At 52.4% G+C, this 15,904-nt stretch overlaps 1 protein-coding gene across 3 annotated transcripts; it reads left to right on the top strand.

Annotated features, from left to right (window-relative positions):
• The first annotated feature begins 217 nt into the window (after positions 1–217).
• CD79B (CD79b molecule) lies at positions 218–3,734 on the top strand. 3 transcript variants are annotated; one of them, XM_042256168.1, is made up of 6 exons: positions 218–347; positions 1,060–1,110; positions 2,072–2,383; positions 2,625–2,743; positions 2,982–3,023; positions 3,148–3,734. In XM_042256168.1, the coding sequence occupies exons 1-6, from the start codon at positions 233–235 to the stop codon at positions 3,244–3,246; spliced, it is 738 nt and encodes a 245-aa protein (XP_042112102.1). In that variant the 5' UTR covers positions 218–232; the 3' UTR covers positions 3,247–3,734. The 3 variants fall into 3 exon arrangements, with proteins under 3 accessions (XP_042112102.1, XP_004013074.3, XP_012041711.3); XM_004013025.6 differs by having other exon boundaries at positions 297–420; XM_012186321.5 differs by having other exon boundaries at positions 297–420; positions 1,057–1,110.
• Positions 3,735–15,904: the final 12,170 nt, after the last annotated feature.

Below are 15,904 nucleotides of genomic sequence, written 5' to 3'. Positions count from 1 at the left end.
TCAGTTAAGTGCCTGGAACTCTGGGCTGAGAGGCCAACAGGCCCCAGGACATGACTTTGGGGGTTGGGATGGGGCCTCAGGGGTCCCTGCCTCCCAGGGGCATCCGCCGCAGACCCCAGCCGCAGTGCCCGAGCCAGGGTGACCCTTGGGTCTTAGCGGCACAGCTGACAAGAAAGCCTGCCCTCCCCCAGGGTCCCTAGAGAGCTGGTGCCTCCCCTGGGTCCCAATTTGCATGGCAGGAAGGGGCCTGGTGGGGAAGAGGCGGGGAGGAGGCAGACTGCAGCCCAGGCAGTTACACGTTTTCCCCCAGGAGCCTCCGTTGTCACGGGCTTGGGGCTGGAGACAGGGTGAGCATGGCAGGGCCGGCGTTGATTCCCGGGCTCAACAACTGGCTGGTGCTGGGGCTGCTGCTCCTTTCAGGTACTGCGAGGGGCCCAGAGGCGCCCTGCTCTCGCTCTTTCCGCTGCTTCTGCCTCCTGCTCTCGCCTCCTCCGCCTTCGTCTCTCACTTTTGCTGCCTCCTGTCTCCCTCTGACAGCCCTGGGGACCCGGTCTGCAGGAATCAGCCAGGCTGAGGGGCTGGTGGTCTCTGGAGTCTGCGGCCCCCAGCCCTTCTCTAGCTGGGAGGGGGTCGGGCTGAGCTGGGGGCGAGGGGCTGGTGGCTCTGACTTCGGAGAAGAGCGAGGCTGGGGAGGAAGAATGGAGAGAGGGTTGTTCACCCCCAGGCGCTGCAGGGCCCTGGGTGGGGGAGGTGGTGGAAAGGCCGCCCCCCACCAGACCTGGGACAGGCCCGCTCCCCACACGGCACCCTGGTCTGGAAGGCAGTAGAGCCCTCCAGGGGTGACTTCTTCCCTCTCGTCTCATCCAGGAGCCCACTCAAAGGCCGAGGGCAGAAGCGGGGCTGGGAATCAGATCCTCTGGTGACCCCACCCGGCTCTAGTCTCTCCAGGGCAGGGGTCTTGGAGCTGATGTCCTGGGGGGAGGAAGTGGGTCCGGGAACGAAGGGGCGAGGCAGCCAACTCTGAGGGACCAGCCCCGCCCACTTCCTCCCACCCAGCAGGTGAGATGGTGCTGGCGGCCAAAACAGAAGACCTGCTCCGGGATCCCAAAGGTCAGCAACTTCCCCTGAAACTTCTGGGAGCAAGTATGTCTGTGCCCAACGTGGGGGTCACTGTCCACGAGCTGCCCTATGGTTGCCCTGGCGCCCTGGCCCCCTTGGGTTCTCCCCATCCCCAGGCCTCCTGAGGGTCTGTCTCCCTCTGTAAGACCTGGCTCTAAAGTTCCTCCAACCCCTACTCCTCCAGGGTCACCCACGTCAAACATGAGTCCCAAAGATCAGGGAGGAGGGGATCCCACTGGGGATGCAGGCCTGGGCTGTCTGGCTGGGGAGTTGGGCTTAGCCCCAGCAGGAGCCAGCAACCTTGGGGGCCCCCTACAGGCTGCAGGGGCTTAGGGGTTCCTAGGGCACCCCTGACTGGGGACCAAGCAAGAGGGAGGCTTCCTGGGGCACATGGGTGGTGGGGAGTGTGGCAAGCTGAGAAAGGCATAGGAATAAAAAGAGGAGCAGGACCACGCAGAAGGGGTGACAAGAGAGACATGGGCAGGAGACTGACGCGGGAGCCCTGATTGCCAGGCTGAGGATTTGCGGGGTCACCCTGAGGATTGGGGGCTGGTGTGGGCAGGGAGAGGTGAGAGCACCAGGCCAGGTGAGAGGCTATCCTGGGGGCCCTCTGGCCTCAGAAGGTGAGGCCTGCATCAGGCTACTGTAATGGTCATGGAAAGGCATTGGAAGGTTCCAGGCCCTTCTAAAGGAAAATCAAATGGGGAGAGTGGGCCATTAGGAAGGGGCAGGGTCCAGCTGTTTGGCCTGCGGCTCCTCACATGGCTCAGTTCCCCTACACCTCTGCCTCATGACTGTCCCACACTCTGAGAAACAAGGGCAAGCCAGGAGACCAAGCCAGGGGTCAGCGCTGCCCGGGACAGGGGCCATGGTTGGGGGGCGTCGGGCCACGGTCGGCCAGCGGTCCAGAATGCAAGGAGCAGGATTTTGACCCCAGCCCTGACACCCACAGGAAACACTTGTTCCCGGATCTGGCAGCACCCACGTTTCGTGGCCAAGAAACGGGGCTCCACAGTGGAGATCAGGTGCTACCTGGAGGATGTGGGCGTCGTGAGCTGGTTCCGGAAGCCGAAGCCGGACTCAGAGCCCAAGATATTTCTCCCGGAGGAGGGCCGCATCCTCCAGAACCACAGCAACTCCGAGGCCATCCTCACCATCCAAGGCGTCCAGTTTCAGGACAATGGCATCTACTTCTGCAAGCAGGAGTGCACCAAGGGGACTTCGAGGACAGAGCACGGCTGCGGCACTGAGCTCCGGGTCACGGGTGTGTGCGGGGCCTGCCCCCCTACCCCCACCAGCCAGGGCGAGCACGGGGTGCTCCTGGAGCCCTGCCAACACCCACCCCACCCCAGCCCTCCACCAGCAGGAGGGAGGGCCACACCGTGTGGGATGGCTGTGACCCCGGGCACCTGGGGGAGCCGTGGAGAAGCAGGTCCTGAGGGGTCCGGGCCCAAAGTGGGGACATGTCGCACCAAGCCTCACCAGGTCCACCCACCTCCCCCCAGGGTTCAGCACCCTGGCCCAGCTGAAGCGGCGGAACACACTGAAAGACGGCATCATCATGATCCAGACCTTGCTCATCATCCTCTTCATCATCGTGCCCATCTTCCTGCTGCTGGACAAGGTGACCGTGGGGGCCGGCCAGGCACCGGCAGGGTCTCCGTCTCCCCAGCCCCAGAGCCCACCCACTGACTCACCCATTCAAACACTCCCTCATTCATCAGCTGTTCTCGCAGAGTGCCCCTCAACCCTGACCCTTGACCCTTGACCCTTCACCCAAGACCAATCTCCCTGGCCCTCCCCAGCCTGGCCCAGCAGTGGGTGGGGGAAGCTAACACTGCTCTCCATCCCTCCCCTGCCAGGATGACAGCAAGGCCGGGATGGAGGAAGATCACACCTATGAGGTAAGGGGCAAGGTGGACCCCCTATACTCCCGGAAGCTCCGAGGGCCGAGGGGGGCAGCCAGAGGCACCATCAGTGTGCAACCAGGGGAGTGTTCAAGGCCTGAGCTCCGTTTCATGTCTCCAGGGCCTGGACATTGACCAGACAGCCACTTACGAAGACATAGTAACTCTGCGGACAGGAGAGGTGAAGTGGTCGGTGGGTGAGCACCCAGGCCAGGAGTGAGGGGCCGGCCCTCCCCACGCTCCTGGGCACAGCCCGCTGGGCCTTAGTGACTGCTTCAGTGCTGTCCCCCTCTTTTTCCTGGACCCCCGTCAGCCTCCAAAGCGGGCCCACCAGACCCACCTGCCCCTCCAGCCCTTGGTCCCCATCTCTCACCGAAGGGACTGGCGCAGAAGGGCTGCAGGGCAGTGATTAGGAGCAAGGGGGTCCTCGGGGGCTAGACTGGACCCCGCCTTCCGGGGGTGCTCTGTGGGGGATCCGTGGCCCTGTGAAGGCCAGGGAAGGCAGAGACTTGTCTGGAACCTGCAAGCGGACTCAGAGCAGCCCGGCTTCTCTGGAGAGCCGGGCCAGGGTCACAGCCCACCCCAAGCAGCCGCAGACGGGCCGTGAGAGCTTGGTCCCTCTCCCGTTCTCTCCCGCCCTCCCCCACCCCAGGGAGCTGCTGGCCTTGAGCCCATCCCCCCGTGGAATAAACAGTGTTTCTTGAGAAACAGGCTTGTGACGTCTGTGGTTCTGGGGTGGATAAGGGTACCTGTCTGGGCACAAATGTTCGGGCACCCACGGGCCTGGGGGTGGGGAGGTCCAGCTCAGCTCATGCCCAGTTCTCTCTGAAGGCCCAGTTGGGACCTGTGGTCGTGTCTGCTTTCTTTCCCCGCTCTGACACTGGCGGGACCCCGAACGGAGAGAAGGTCTGACTGGACTGGCCCTTCTGCTTGGTGCGGATGCCCGTGTCCTGCCTCCTCTTCAACCGACAAGCAACGCTTGAGTCCTGTAGGACTTGAGTGTCTCAGCCCTAGAGGAGCTACCCTCCCCTACCCACCCAGTCCTCTTGTCCTTCAAGGTCCTCCACCTACAGGAAGCCTTCCCAGAACACCCCAGCCCCTGCCTGATCCCTGTTTGGACGCTGTCCTCCATAGCTCTGATATAGCTACAACTTTGCGTTGCCCGTCTTGGCCTCCTTCTCCAGTTAAACTAGAAGGTCCCTGAGGGCAGGGCTTTCCCTGCCTCTATTATACACCTCCTGTCCTCCACCAAGCCTGGAGATATGTACATATATTTTTTCTTACAAACTTTAACTTTTCACAGTCAAAAATTGTTCTTTGTCATCCAATAAATGTATAGGTATGGATCTGATTTTGGTCACACATTAAACTATGAGATGCTGCAGATATAAACTATGAGATGCTGGAGATATATATATATATATATATATATATGTATGTATGTATATATATATATGTGTATATATATATATATATAGTTTTTTTTTTTTGGACCCAGAGCTATGCAAGAGAGATTCCTAAATCAAGAGGCCTTGTGGCGAGGAAACCTGGGGATTCTTAGTCAGATAATCCCTTCAGACTTTCTGGCATAAAATCAGAGGCAAAATGATCCCCAGCCCGCCTACTGCGGGAGCGACTGGGAGCAGCTCAGGGCTAGGAGCTGAAGTGCAGTGAACTTCTGTGTGCAGAGCCAGGCTGAGTTCCACTTCCTGTTGACCTTGGGGGGACCATGCTCTGGATTTGCCACTTACGCTCTGGATTCAGGTGGGAGAAATCCCTGCCCTCAGGGAGCTGCCAGTTTAATTGGCGAATCAAGGTCAGCATAGGGAGCGATGAGTCAAAGCAGCTCCACCTGGAACTGCAGGTGAGGCAGGCAGGAGGCCAAGGACCCCACGCCTGGGGTAAAGGTCCATCTCTGCTTTGATCAGCGGTGACCACGCTGAGCCAGGCTGGGGCTGGGCCTGGCCAGGCCTCCTTCCTCCCTGGTCTCTGGGCTGCCAGAGGAAACGCACTTGTTTTGGCATCTGCCTCCACTGAACTGGAGCTCTTCCTCTCCTGCTGCTTTGCATAGTGGGGCTAATTCTGTCCTCGACCTCCACCAGGGACCCTGGGCAGCCGGCTGGGGGTGGGATGGAGTCTTCACTTCTCCCCCCAGGCAGGGTCTCCCCCTGCTCGGGGCTGCCCTCAGTCTAGGGAGGATTGGCTTTTTTTGAAAGACAATTAAATATCTTTGAATAACTGTTTTCCTAATACTTTGAGGTACTGTTGACAGAGAGTCATCTGAGCAGGGAGGCCTGCCTTGTCCACCAGACACCCCGAAAGGGCACTGATTTCATGGTTTCGATCTAGAAGCCCTCGATGGCCTGTTCTGTTTTAGAGGCTTTTACACTGTGGGTGTCTGCATGTCTGTCGTGTGGGGCCCTGGCCCCCAGAACTGATGGGCAGTGGTAACAAAGCTGAGTGATGCTGGTGGAAGTGATAATTATCTCAGATCTCAGTTGCTTTTTCTACAAAATGGGAATCATAAAACTTCTCCAAAGGAAAGAAGTTGAACCAGATGCTGGTTTTTAGAAAATTATCCTACAGTAAAGTTTTCTTGTCATAAATTTTAGCACATGTACAAATTTGAATAACCACCACCACATCCAAAATACAAAACATGAATCAGATTCTCTCAGTGGATCCCCCAGATTTTTATATATGGAGCATCTCTTCACTGCCAATAAGATTTTATGGAGCACTTCTGTATTCATTTATATGATATTTCCCCAGCATAACCCTGGAAAGGGACAGCTTCATCCCCACTTTACAAAAGAGGAAATCAAGGCCCAGGGAGATGAATACCATAATTGGCCACAAGTCACACGCAGACCTTCAGACTTCAAGTGTGGCATTCTTTCCACTATATCACAGCTGCCTCCCCTGAAGGACTTTGCAGCTCAGAGGCCTTGGGCCAGAGGAGGAGGGCCATCGGGAGAGAACCCTGGGACAGCTTTGTCCTGGGAACCGTCTCCAAATGTGTCCCCTTGTTCCTGAGTCCCGAAGGCCCCGCTCCTTCCTAAGAGGCCCGGATGTCGGGCCACTCCTCAGCCTTCCTCCTCCCAGCATGCAGCCCGAGGCCCGCTTGTTGGGCACATGCCCCGCTGCCCACTGGGGGAATCCAGCCCAGTCCCTCGGGGGCCTGGTGGAAGCACAAGCTGGTTCCTCCTCCGTTTTAGCTTGACTTCCGGCCCCCTGTCTGCAGGTGCTGCTAGGTCAGGGGCGCTCAGGCCAGAGGGTTTGGGTGTTTTTCCAGCAGAATCAGAGATGAGAGAAAAACAAAACTCGGAAAGCTGAGGCTGTCTGGGTGTCTGTGGACCACCCCCAGCAGGGGTACAGCCTGGCTGGGTTTTCTGTGAAAGGCCTCAGAAGCCATTCAGCCCCGGGGGAGTGGGGGTGAGGGGCTTGGGATCCTGCGCTGCTGCGCTCTGCTCTCTGCAGGCAACCTCAGCAGCTAGATTCAGAGTCCACACACTGTGAAGTTTCTGGATTTGTCTCTGCTCTCCACGCTGCTGCACCTGGTCACAGCATCCTCGGGAACCGCTATTGACTCAGATACAAACAAAAACCAAAACCAACCCAGCTCGTCTGTCAGGGAGACCTTGGCGGCCCTCTCCCAGCGCAGAGCCTTTACTTGGAAACTTAGGTGACCCCACAGAGAACACGAAACAGCAAGCCTGAAACCCTGAATTCAGAGTGTAGTTTGTTAAAACACATTTATACAGATCCTAATGCACTTTTCAAACAATAATAATAAAAGACATTGTTCTGTTCAGCCCTAAGATCACTTTCTCACGTGGCAGGAGTGGGCGGCCAGACGCCTCGTGAGGTCCCGTTTGGGGCTCAGGTTCTGTGAGCTGTGGGTCTACTGAACATCTGTGTGCTTGCCCTCGGCATATGCATGCCACCCCGTCCCCTTTTTACATTTGAATTTGTTCAGGTGTGTATTGCTGGGTGTTGTAAGATCCCACGTTATCATTTTTTCCACACTTGTTATGCGAAGTTCATTCTACAGACACAGCATGACCTGCCTGGCCATTCCTGGCCGGGGGGATATTTGAGTTTCTTTCCTTGACACTGTCCTTCCATCCATTCAATCCACTCGGCGGATGCCTGTTGAGTTTCCTGGGGTCTGGGAATGTGGTTCCAGGTGCCAAGTCCCTCCCTTCTCCCCAGAGCTATACTCTCACTTCTTAGCTCTTTCTTTCATGGTAGTCTTCACAGTGTGGAATTTCTGGATACATGTTACTGTTAGGTATTTATTTGTTTGCTATTGTCTCTCTTTCCCATAGACTGTAAACTCCAGCAGAGAAAAGGTGGTGTCCTTTGTTCATCTAGGTCTGCCCATCTGCCCGGTACATGGATGCCTGGCCCATGGAAGGTGAGGCAACTTCTTATTGAATTGGTTAATGTACGAATAAGAGGATGAGTGAATGAATGGAGGGATGAAAGGCATGAACCCAGCCTCAAAGAGCTTACCTTCCCCTATGGGGGTAAGATGTTCACAAACAACCACAGAATAAGGTGAAGGAGGCAGAGGTTATTTCCAGTTGACAGCACCAATCAGGAAAGCACCTCAGACTTCCCACAGCTGCTGGACACACCCCGGTACTTACTAATTCGTTCTCAATGGGCTTGTCCCCCTGGGGAGTCATCCCCGAGGTGAAATTACCCAGTAGGTCCAGTGATGTAGGTTGTTTTGCACTTCTAGATTGTTCAGAGATCCTCACCCACTGTAAACAACACCCCCATCGACTCACAGGGGTGCCTGCCCTCATCCTCCCCACCCCCACTCCAGAGCCCTCCTGGGCCCTTCCTCCATGCTTGAATCCTCTGGCAAACCCAAGGGTCCGATGAGATAAAGGAAGTGAAAATGTGATGCACACTGAAACGTGCAACACAAGTGTGAAGGATGATGTGACTTGGTTCATTAAATCGGGCTGCATCAGGTGGCTTTCTCTCTGCTGCTCGTCTTGGTACCTGTACCTGTGGACCTCATTCTGGGCTGAAGCTCCTTGAACGTCTTCTTTTTCTTTTTGGCCATGCCACACAGCATGTGGGATCTTCCTTGGCCAGGGATCAAACCCATGTCCCCTGCACTGGAAACAGGGAGTTTTAACCCCTGGGTCACAAAAAGTCGGACATGGCTGAACGACTGAACTGAACTGAACTGAACTGAACCGAACCACTGGATTGCCAGGGAAGTCCTATTGAACATTTTCTGAGTGGGGACTTGATCCCATCCTGCCAGCTCTGCACTAAGGATAGTTCTGTCCATGCCCAGCAGCGCTACCATCTTTCCTAGGTGAGGCTTCTAAGCAGCTTGGCACCATGAAAGACCGGGACCTTGGGCTGCTATCACTCCAGGAAAACTACTTATCTCTGAGCCTGAGTATCCTTGTATGAAGGATATATCCTCATACAATCCTCCCCACATCACTCAGTACAGCGCCTGGCACATGGAAAGTGCTCAGAAATGCTAGCCTTACGCATGTCCCCTGGAGAAGCCTTTGAGAATCCCCACATAACATTCTTAAAGACGTTGACCCAATGAGCTGTGATCCACTCAGCCATCAGACTTGTGCTGGAGTCGAAGAAGTGGTGCATATCCTGGGGCAATCCCAGCCTCTGGATTCAAGGAAGGCAGAACAGAGCTAGAGATGGGAAGCATGGACCTCAAGTGACAGAGAGAAATGGGGAGAGCTACCTCCAGTCCCTTTGCGGCTCTCTCGAAGACCAGGGCAAGTATGACTCTAAATAATGAGATGGCCCCAAGCCAAGTGGACTTGAACGTTGGAGGGGTTCTTGAAACCTGGAAGAGGCCACTTTCAGATCAAGAGTGGGCTTTCCTGGCGGTTCAGACAGAAAGAATCTGCCTGCAGTGCAGGGGACCTGGGTTTGATCCCTGGGTTGGGAAGATCCCCTGGAGGAGGAAATGGCAACCCACTCCAGTATTCTTGCCTGGAGAATTCCACAGACAGAGGAGCCTGGTGGGCTACAGTCCATGGGGTTTTGAAGAGTCAGACATGACTGAGCGACTAACACTCAGATCAAGAGTAAATCTGTGAGTATCCATGATGGGTACAGAGAACCCCAGAGACAATCGAATCTGACAATATGAAGGGCTGCCAAACACGCTGAAATTCATGGATTCCAAGATGATGGCGGAATTCATCTCTAACCCTATGGGCCTGGCCCTGGAGATGCTGATCACAGCCTCTGCCCACCGGCAACCATGCAGAGGCCATTGCCCGGCAGTCTCTGAAACTGGAGAAGCTGTGGGTCTGGCCCCAGGTCATGCCCCAAGAAAGGATGAGTGACTCCCTAGCATGGGCAGGAAAATCCCAAGTCTAATTCAAAGTTTATCTTCTACTAGCAATGACTTATGTGTGTGTCTTCGTTATGAAAAATCCTGAAAAAGACCTTATAGAGAAGAGGATCACCAGTATCCACCCCCACACCTTCCAGTTCTGAGAAAGGTGTATCCCAGGGGCCTCCAGGATCCTGTGGGCCAACCAGAAGTGGGTTGGTGAGAGGAGATGCTCCCCTGCTCTGACTGGTCCCACCTGTTCTTGGCAGTCCCCTGCCTGGACTCACCTCTCCTCACCGTGCCCACCTTGTGTGGCTCTCGAGCAATCCCCAACTCAGGCTCCGGTACCCTCACTCCTAGGGAAGGCCTGAGGCTTCTCCTGTGGTCCACAGCTCACGTACTAGTCCCCCCAGTATTAGCCAGAAGCCCGTCATGGGTGCTTCCACCTCAGTGCTGCTTCCCCGGGTGGCCTGGAAGGAAGAAGTGGCAGAAGAGGTAGAATGCTGCATGGGGCTCGGAGACCCTCCCCTACTTTCCACCTGGCTCCTCCCCTTTGGTGGCACCGGAAGTAAAGGAAAGGCAGCACAGAGGTAAAGAACCCACCTGCCAATGCAGGAGACGTGGGTTCGCTCCTTGGGTCAGGAAGATCCCCTGGAATGGAAATGGCAACCCACTCCAGGATTCTTGCCTGGGAAACCCCATGGACAGAGGAGCCTGGTGGGCTACAGTCCATAGGGTTGCAAAGAGTCAGAGCCTGAGCACACACTTTTCCTGTGGCCCTACCTTCATCAGAGCCAGTTTCTTTCTTTCTTTAAATAAATTTCTTTTATTTATTTGGCTGCACGGAGTCTTAATGGCAGCTTGCAGAATCTTTAGTTGCAGCATGGGGGACTGAGTTTCCCAACCAAGGATTGAACCCAGGACGCCTGCATTGGAAGCATGGAGTCTTAGCCACTGGACCACCAGGGAAGTCCCAGAGACTGTTTCTTTCATGACACTCCCCTCCGGTCCTCCTACAGTTGAGCCTGGGACAGTTCCCACAGGTCCCAGTGCCCTTGGTAGCAGATAAAGAATCAGGGGCGTGGTTGGGTGACGGTTCACGAATGACAGGAAAAAAAGAAAGCTCTGTCTTCTGATCTTAAAAGGGGAAGGTCACAAGGTGCAAGCCCTCAAGTTCTGGACCACAGGGTATAACTTTTCAACACTGGTTGGCAACACCATCACTAACCACCTCTAAAAAGGTTTGTTTCTTTCTTGCTTTCCCACAGGGTCAAGTGCTAAATGTATTTAGACTCAAGGGGTAGAAGGTTTAAATGGAGGGGAATATGTTCTTTCCTGCTCTTATCCTTGGGGACAATTCAATGCTGGCGACTTCTGGATGCTGAAATAGCCCCAACTCTAGGCACCTAGAGGTGGGAAGTTTGTAGTTCTAGCCTTCCTAACTCAGGCCTTGCCTTGCTGTGTGGTCTCTGCCACACATCCCGTGTCTGTGGGCTGGTCTCACCTGGAAAATGACAAGCTCTGAAGGGAGGACAAAATGAGGCAGAGACTCTTGTGACTAGAGGCAGGATCCTTGTGATCAGGAAGCTAAAAACGCAGAGTGGCGCCCACTCAGTCTGCTTTGAAGAAAGGACCTGGAGTGCTGCAATGAGAAGAGTAGGCATTTGGAGATTTGCTGTCTTGGCTGAAGTAGCTCTTGTAAGTATGCCTCTTTGAGCCTCAGTCTCCCCTTCTGTAAAATGGGGGTGATAACCATACCTCCTTCACAAGATGATCCTGAAGGTCTGATATGGGCTGCATGGGCATGCTTTTCACAGCCTGATAAGCTCCATACAGATACTAAATGGAGGAGGAGAAAGACTGGGAGGAGACTACAATGACTAGAGAGAACAATTTTTCAGGATGCTATGCTTCAGCGCTGGGGGTGGGACTCAAGCCTTCAAGGGCTCTTCCAGCTGAGATTCTCTGATGGTAACAGGGCTACGGGAGCAAGCACTTGTGGTCAGTGTCTGTTCCTGGGATTTCTGCAGCACATCCGAGGAGTAGGGGCTATGCCTCAAGCTTCCGTCCTTTGCCCCCACCCACCTACCAGAGCAGGGACGTTCAGGAAGAGCGATGTGTGGGACTGAAGCCCTCTAACGGTCACGGGTTAGCACTGCATCCACCTCAGTCTGGATCAGGTGGCAGGAGGAAGGTGATGGAGCGAAGGAGGAACTTGTGCCCAGAAACCTCAGAATCTATTGCTATCCATGGCTCCCTTTCCCCAAACACACATTCTCTCTGGTGGATGGAGAGGAGCATTGCAGGGAGGAGAAGTGGGTAGAGAGTGAGGAAGCATCCACATAGCTCTCAAGATACTTCCATCCTGAGATAACACTTCCTTCAGGGGACCAGCTCGGGCCTCCCTCACCTGGGGAACAACTCCACAATGACACCCTGCCAGAGTTGTGCCTGGGCTCAGGATATTCCCTTCTGCTTGTTGTTGTTTAGTAGCTCAGTCGTGGGTCCGACTCTTTTGAGGCCACATAGACTATAGCTCCTATGATGAAAAGGACATCTTTTCGGGTGTTAGTTCTAGAAGGGCTTGTAGGTCTTCACAGAACTGTACAATTTCAGCTTCTTCAGCATTCCTGGTTGGGGCAAAGACTTGGATTACTGTGATATTGAATGGGTTGCCTTGGAAATGAACAGAGATCATTCTGTAATTTTTGAGATTGCGTCCAGTACTGCATTTCCGACTCTTTTATTGACTATGGGGGCTACTCCATTTCTTCTAAGGGATTCTTGCTCACAGTTCAGTTCAGTCGCTCAGTCGTGTCCAACTCTTTGCGACCCCATGAATCGCAGTGCACCAGGCCTCCCTGTCCATCACCAACTCCCGCAGTTCACTCAGACTCACGTCCATCAAGTCAGTGATGCCATCTAGCCATCTCATCTTCTGTCGTCCCCTTCTCCTCCTGCCCCCAATCCCTCTCAGCATCAGAGTCTTTTCCAATGAGTCAACTCTTCGCATGAGGTGGCCAAAGTACTGGAGTTTCAGCTTTAGCATCATTCCTTCCAAAGAAATCCCAGGGCTGATCTCCTTCAGAATGGATTGGTTGGATCTCCTGGCAGTCCCAGGGACTCTCGAGAGTCTTCTCCAACACCACAGTTCAAACGCATCAATTCTTCGGCGTTCAGCCTTCTTCACAGTCCAGCTCTCACATCCATACATGACCACAGTAGTAGACATAACTGTCATCTGAATTAAATTCACCCATTCCAGTCCGTTTTTCTCTGATATCTGTGTTGATGTCAATGTTCACTGTTGCCATCTCCTGTTTGACCACTTCCAATTTACCTTGATTCATGGACCTAACATTCCAGGTTCCTATGCAATATTGTTCTTTACAGCGTCAGACTTTACTTCCATCACCAATCGTATCTATAACTGGGTACCATTTTCACTTTGGCTACACCTCTTCCTGCTTTCTGGAGTTATTTCTCCACTGAGCTCCAGTAGCATATTGGGCACCTACCGACCTGGGGAGTTCCTTGTTCAGTGTCATATCTTTTTGAATTTTCATACTGTTCATGGGATTCTCAAGGCAAGAATACAGAAGTGGTTTACCATTGCCTTCTCCAGTGGACCACGTTTTGTCAGAACTCTCCACCACGACTCATCGGTCTTGGGTGGCCCTACACAGCACGGGTCATAGTTTCACTGAGTTAGACAAGGCTGTGGTTCATGAGTTAGACAAGGCTGTGGTTCATGAGTTAGACAAGGCTGTTGCCTGGAGTAACAGGTAAATTTGGCCTTGGAATACAAAATGAAGCAGGGCAAAGGCTATCAGAGTTTTGCCAACAGAATGCACTGGTCATAGCAAACACCCTCTTCCAACAACACAAGAGAAGACTCTACACATGGCCATCACCAGATGGTCAATACTGAAATCAGATTGATTATATTCTTTGCAGCCAAAGATGGAGAAGCTCTATACAGTCAGCAAAAACAAGACCGGAAGTTGACTGTGGCTCCGATCATGAACTCCTTATTGCCAAATGCAGACTTCAGTTGAAGAAAGTAGGGAAAACCACTAGACCATTCAGGTATGACCTAAATCAAATCCCTTATGATTGTACTGTAAAAGTGAGAAATAGATTCAAGGGATTAGATCTGATAGACAGAGTGCCTGAAGAACTATGGATGGAGGTTCATGACATTGTACAGGAGGCAGAGATCAAGACCATACCCAAGAAAAAGAAATGTAAAAAGGCAAAATGGTTGTCTGAGGAGGCCTTAACTGAGAAAAGAAGAGAAGCTAAAGGCAAAGGAGAAAAGGAAAGATACCTATTTGAATATAGAGTTCCAAAGAATAGCAAGGAGAGATAAGAAAACTTTCCTCAGTGATCAATGCAAAGAAATAGAGGGAAACAATAGAATAGGAAAGACTAGAGGTCTCTTCAACAAAATGAGAGATACGAAGGGAAAATTTCATGCAAGGACGGGCACAATAAAGGATAGAAATGGTATGGACCTAATAGAAGCAGATGATAATAAGAAGAGGTGGCAAGAATACACAGAAGAACTATACAAAAAAAAACCTTCATGACCCAGATAACCATGATGGTGTGATCACTCACCTAGAGTAAGACACCCTGGAATGTGAAGTCAAGGGGGCCTTAGAAGGTATCACTACGAACAAAGCTGGTGGGGGTGATGGAATTCCAGCTGAGCTGTTTCAAATCCTGAAAGATGATGCTTTAAAGTGCTGCAGTCAATATGCCAGCATATTTGGAAAACTCAGCAGGGGCCACAGGACTGGAAAAGTCAGTTTTCATTCCAGTCCCAAAGAAAGGCAATCCCAAAGAATGTTCAAACTACTGCACAATTGCACTCATCTCTCATGCTTGCAAAGTAATGCTCAAAATTCTCCAAGCCAGGCTTCAACAGTACGTGAACCATGAACTTCCAGATGTTCAAGGTGGATTTAGAAAAGGCAGAGGAACCACAGATCAGATGGCCAACATCTGTTGGATCATAGAAAAAGCAAGAGAGTTCCAGAAAAACATCTACTTCTCTTTATCGACTATACCAAAGCATTTGACTGTCGAAAAGCCTTTGACAAATTGTTGAAAATTCTTAAAGAGATGGAAATACCAGACTATCTTACCTGACTACTGAGAAATCTGTATGCAGGTCAAGAAGCAACAGTTAGAACCAGACATGGAACAACTGACTGGTTCCAAACTGGGAAAGGAGTATATCAAGGATGTATATTGTCACTCTGCTTATTTAACTTATATGCAGAGTACATCATGTGAAATGACAGGCTGGATGAAGCACAAGCTGGAATCAAGATTGCTGGGAGGAATATCAATAACCTCAGATATGCAGATGACACCACCCTTATAGCAGAAAGTGAAGAACTAAAGAGCCTCTTGATGAAAGTGAAAGAGAAGAGTGATAAAGTTGGCTTAAAACTCAACATTCAAAAAACGAAGATCATGGCATCCGGTCCCATCACTTCATGGCAAATAGAGGAGGAAGCAATGGAAACAGTGAGAGACTTTATTTTGAGGGCTCCAAAATCACTGCTGATGGTGACTGAAGCCATGAAATTAAAAGATGCTTTCTCCTTGGAAGAAAAGCTATGACCAACCTAGACAGCATACTAAAAAGTAGAAACATTACTTTGCCAATGAAGGTCCATCTAAGTCAAAGCTATGGTTTTTCTGGTAGTCATGTATGGATATGAGAGTTGAACTATAAAGAAAGCTGAGCGCTGAAGTTAAAAAGAGACACTTTTGAACTGTGTTTTAGAGAAGACTCTTGAGAGTCCCTTGGACTGCAAGGAGATCCAACCAATCCATCCTTAAGGAAAATAGTCCTGAATATTCATTGGAAGGACTGATGTTGAAGCTGAAATTCCAATACTTTGGCCACCTCAAGGGAAGAGTTGACTCATTGGAAAAGACTCTGATGCTGGGAAAGATTGAAGGCAGCAGAAGGGGACGACAAAGGGTAAGATGGTTGGATGGCATCACCGACTCAATGGACATGAGTTTGAGCAAGTTCAAGGAGTTGGTGATGGACAGGGAGGCCTGGCGTGCTACATTCCTGGGGTCCCAAGGAGTCGGACATGACTGAGCAACTGAACTGAACTAAACTGAGACTGTTGCCCGCCAGGCTCCCCTGTCCTTGGGATTTTCTAGGCAAGAATACTGGGGTGGATTGCCATTCTCTTCTCCAGGGGATTTTCTGACCCAGGGATTGAACCTGAGTCTCCTGCATTTGCAGCTGGATTCTTTACCGCTGAGCCACCTGGGAAGCCCATTTGTTTCTGCTACCTCCCCCTTAAAAAGAAAACCTATGGGGTGGGCTCTCAAGCTGAGACCCTGTATGCACAGCCCTCAGGCGGGTGGCAGTGGAGAGGGGATGATGACGAGCCTGGGGGACATGACCCCAGAGAAGGAACGGGAACAGGATGAGTGAGAGGAGGTTCTAAATTATCCATTAGCACAGGCTGCCAGTGGTCCTTGCATAAAT

This window comes from Ovis aries, chromosome 11 (assembly GCF_016772045.2).
Source record: "Ovis aries strain OAR_USU_Benz2616 breed Rambouillet chromosome 11, ARS-UI_Ramb_v3.0, whole genome shotgun sequence".
NCBI classification, from domain to species: Eukaryota; Metazoa; Chordata; class Mammalia; order Artiodactyla; family Bovidae; genus Ovis; species Ovis aries.
This window is presented reverse-complemented; position numbering and strand designations above follow the sequence as displayed.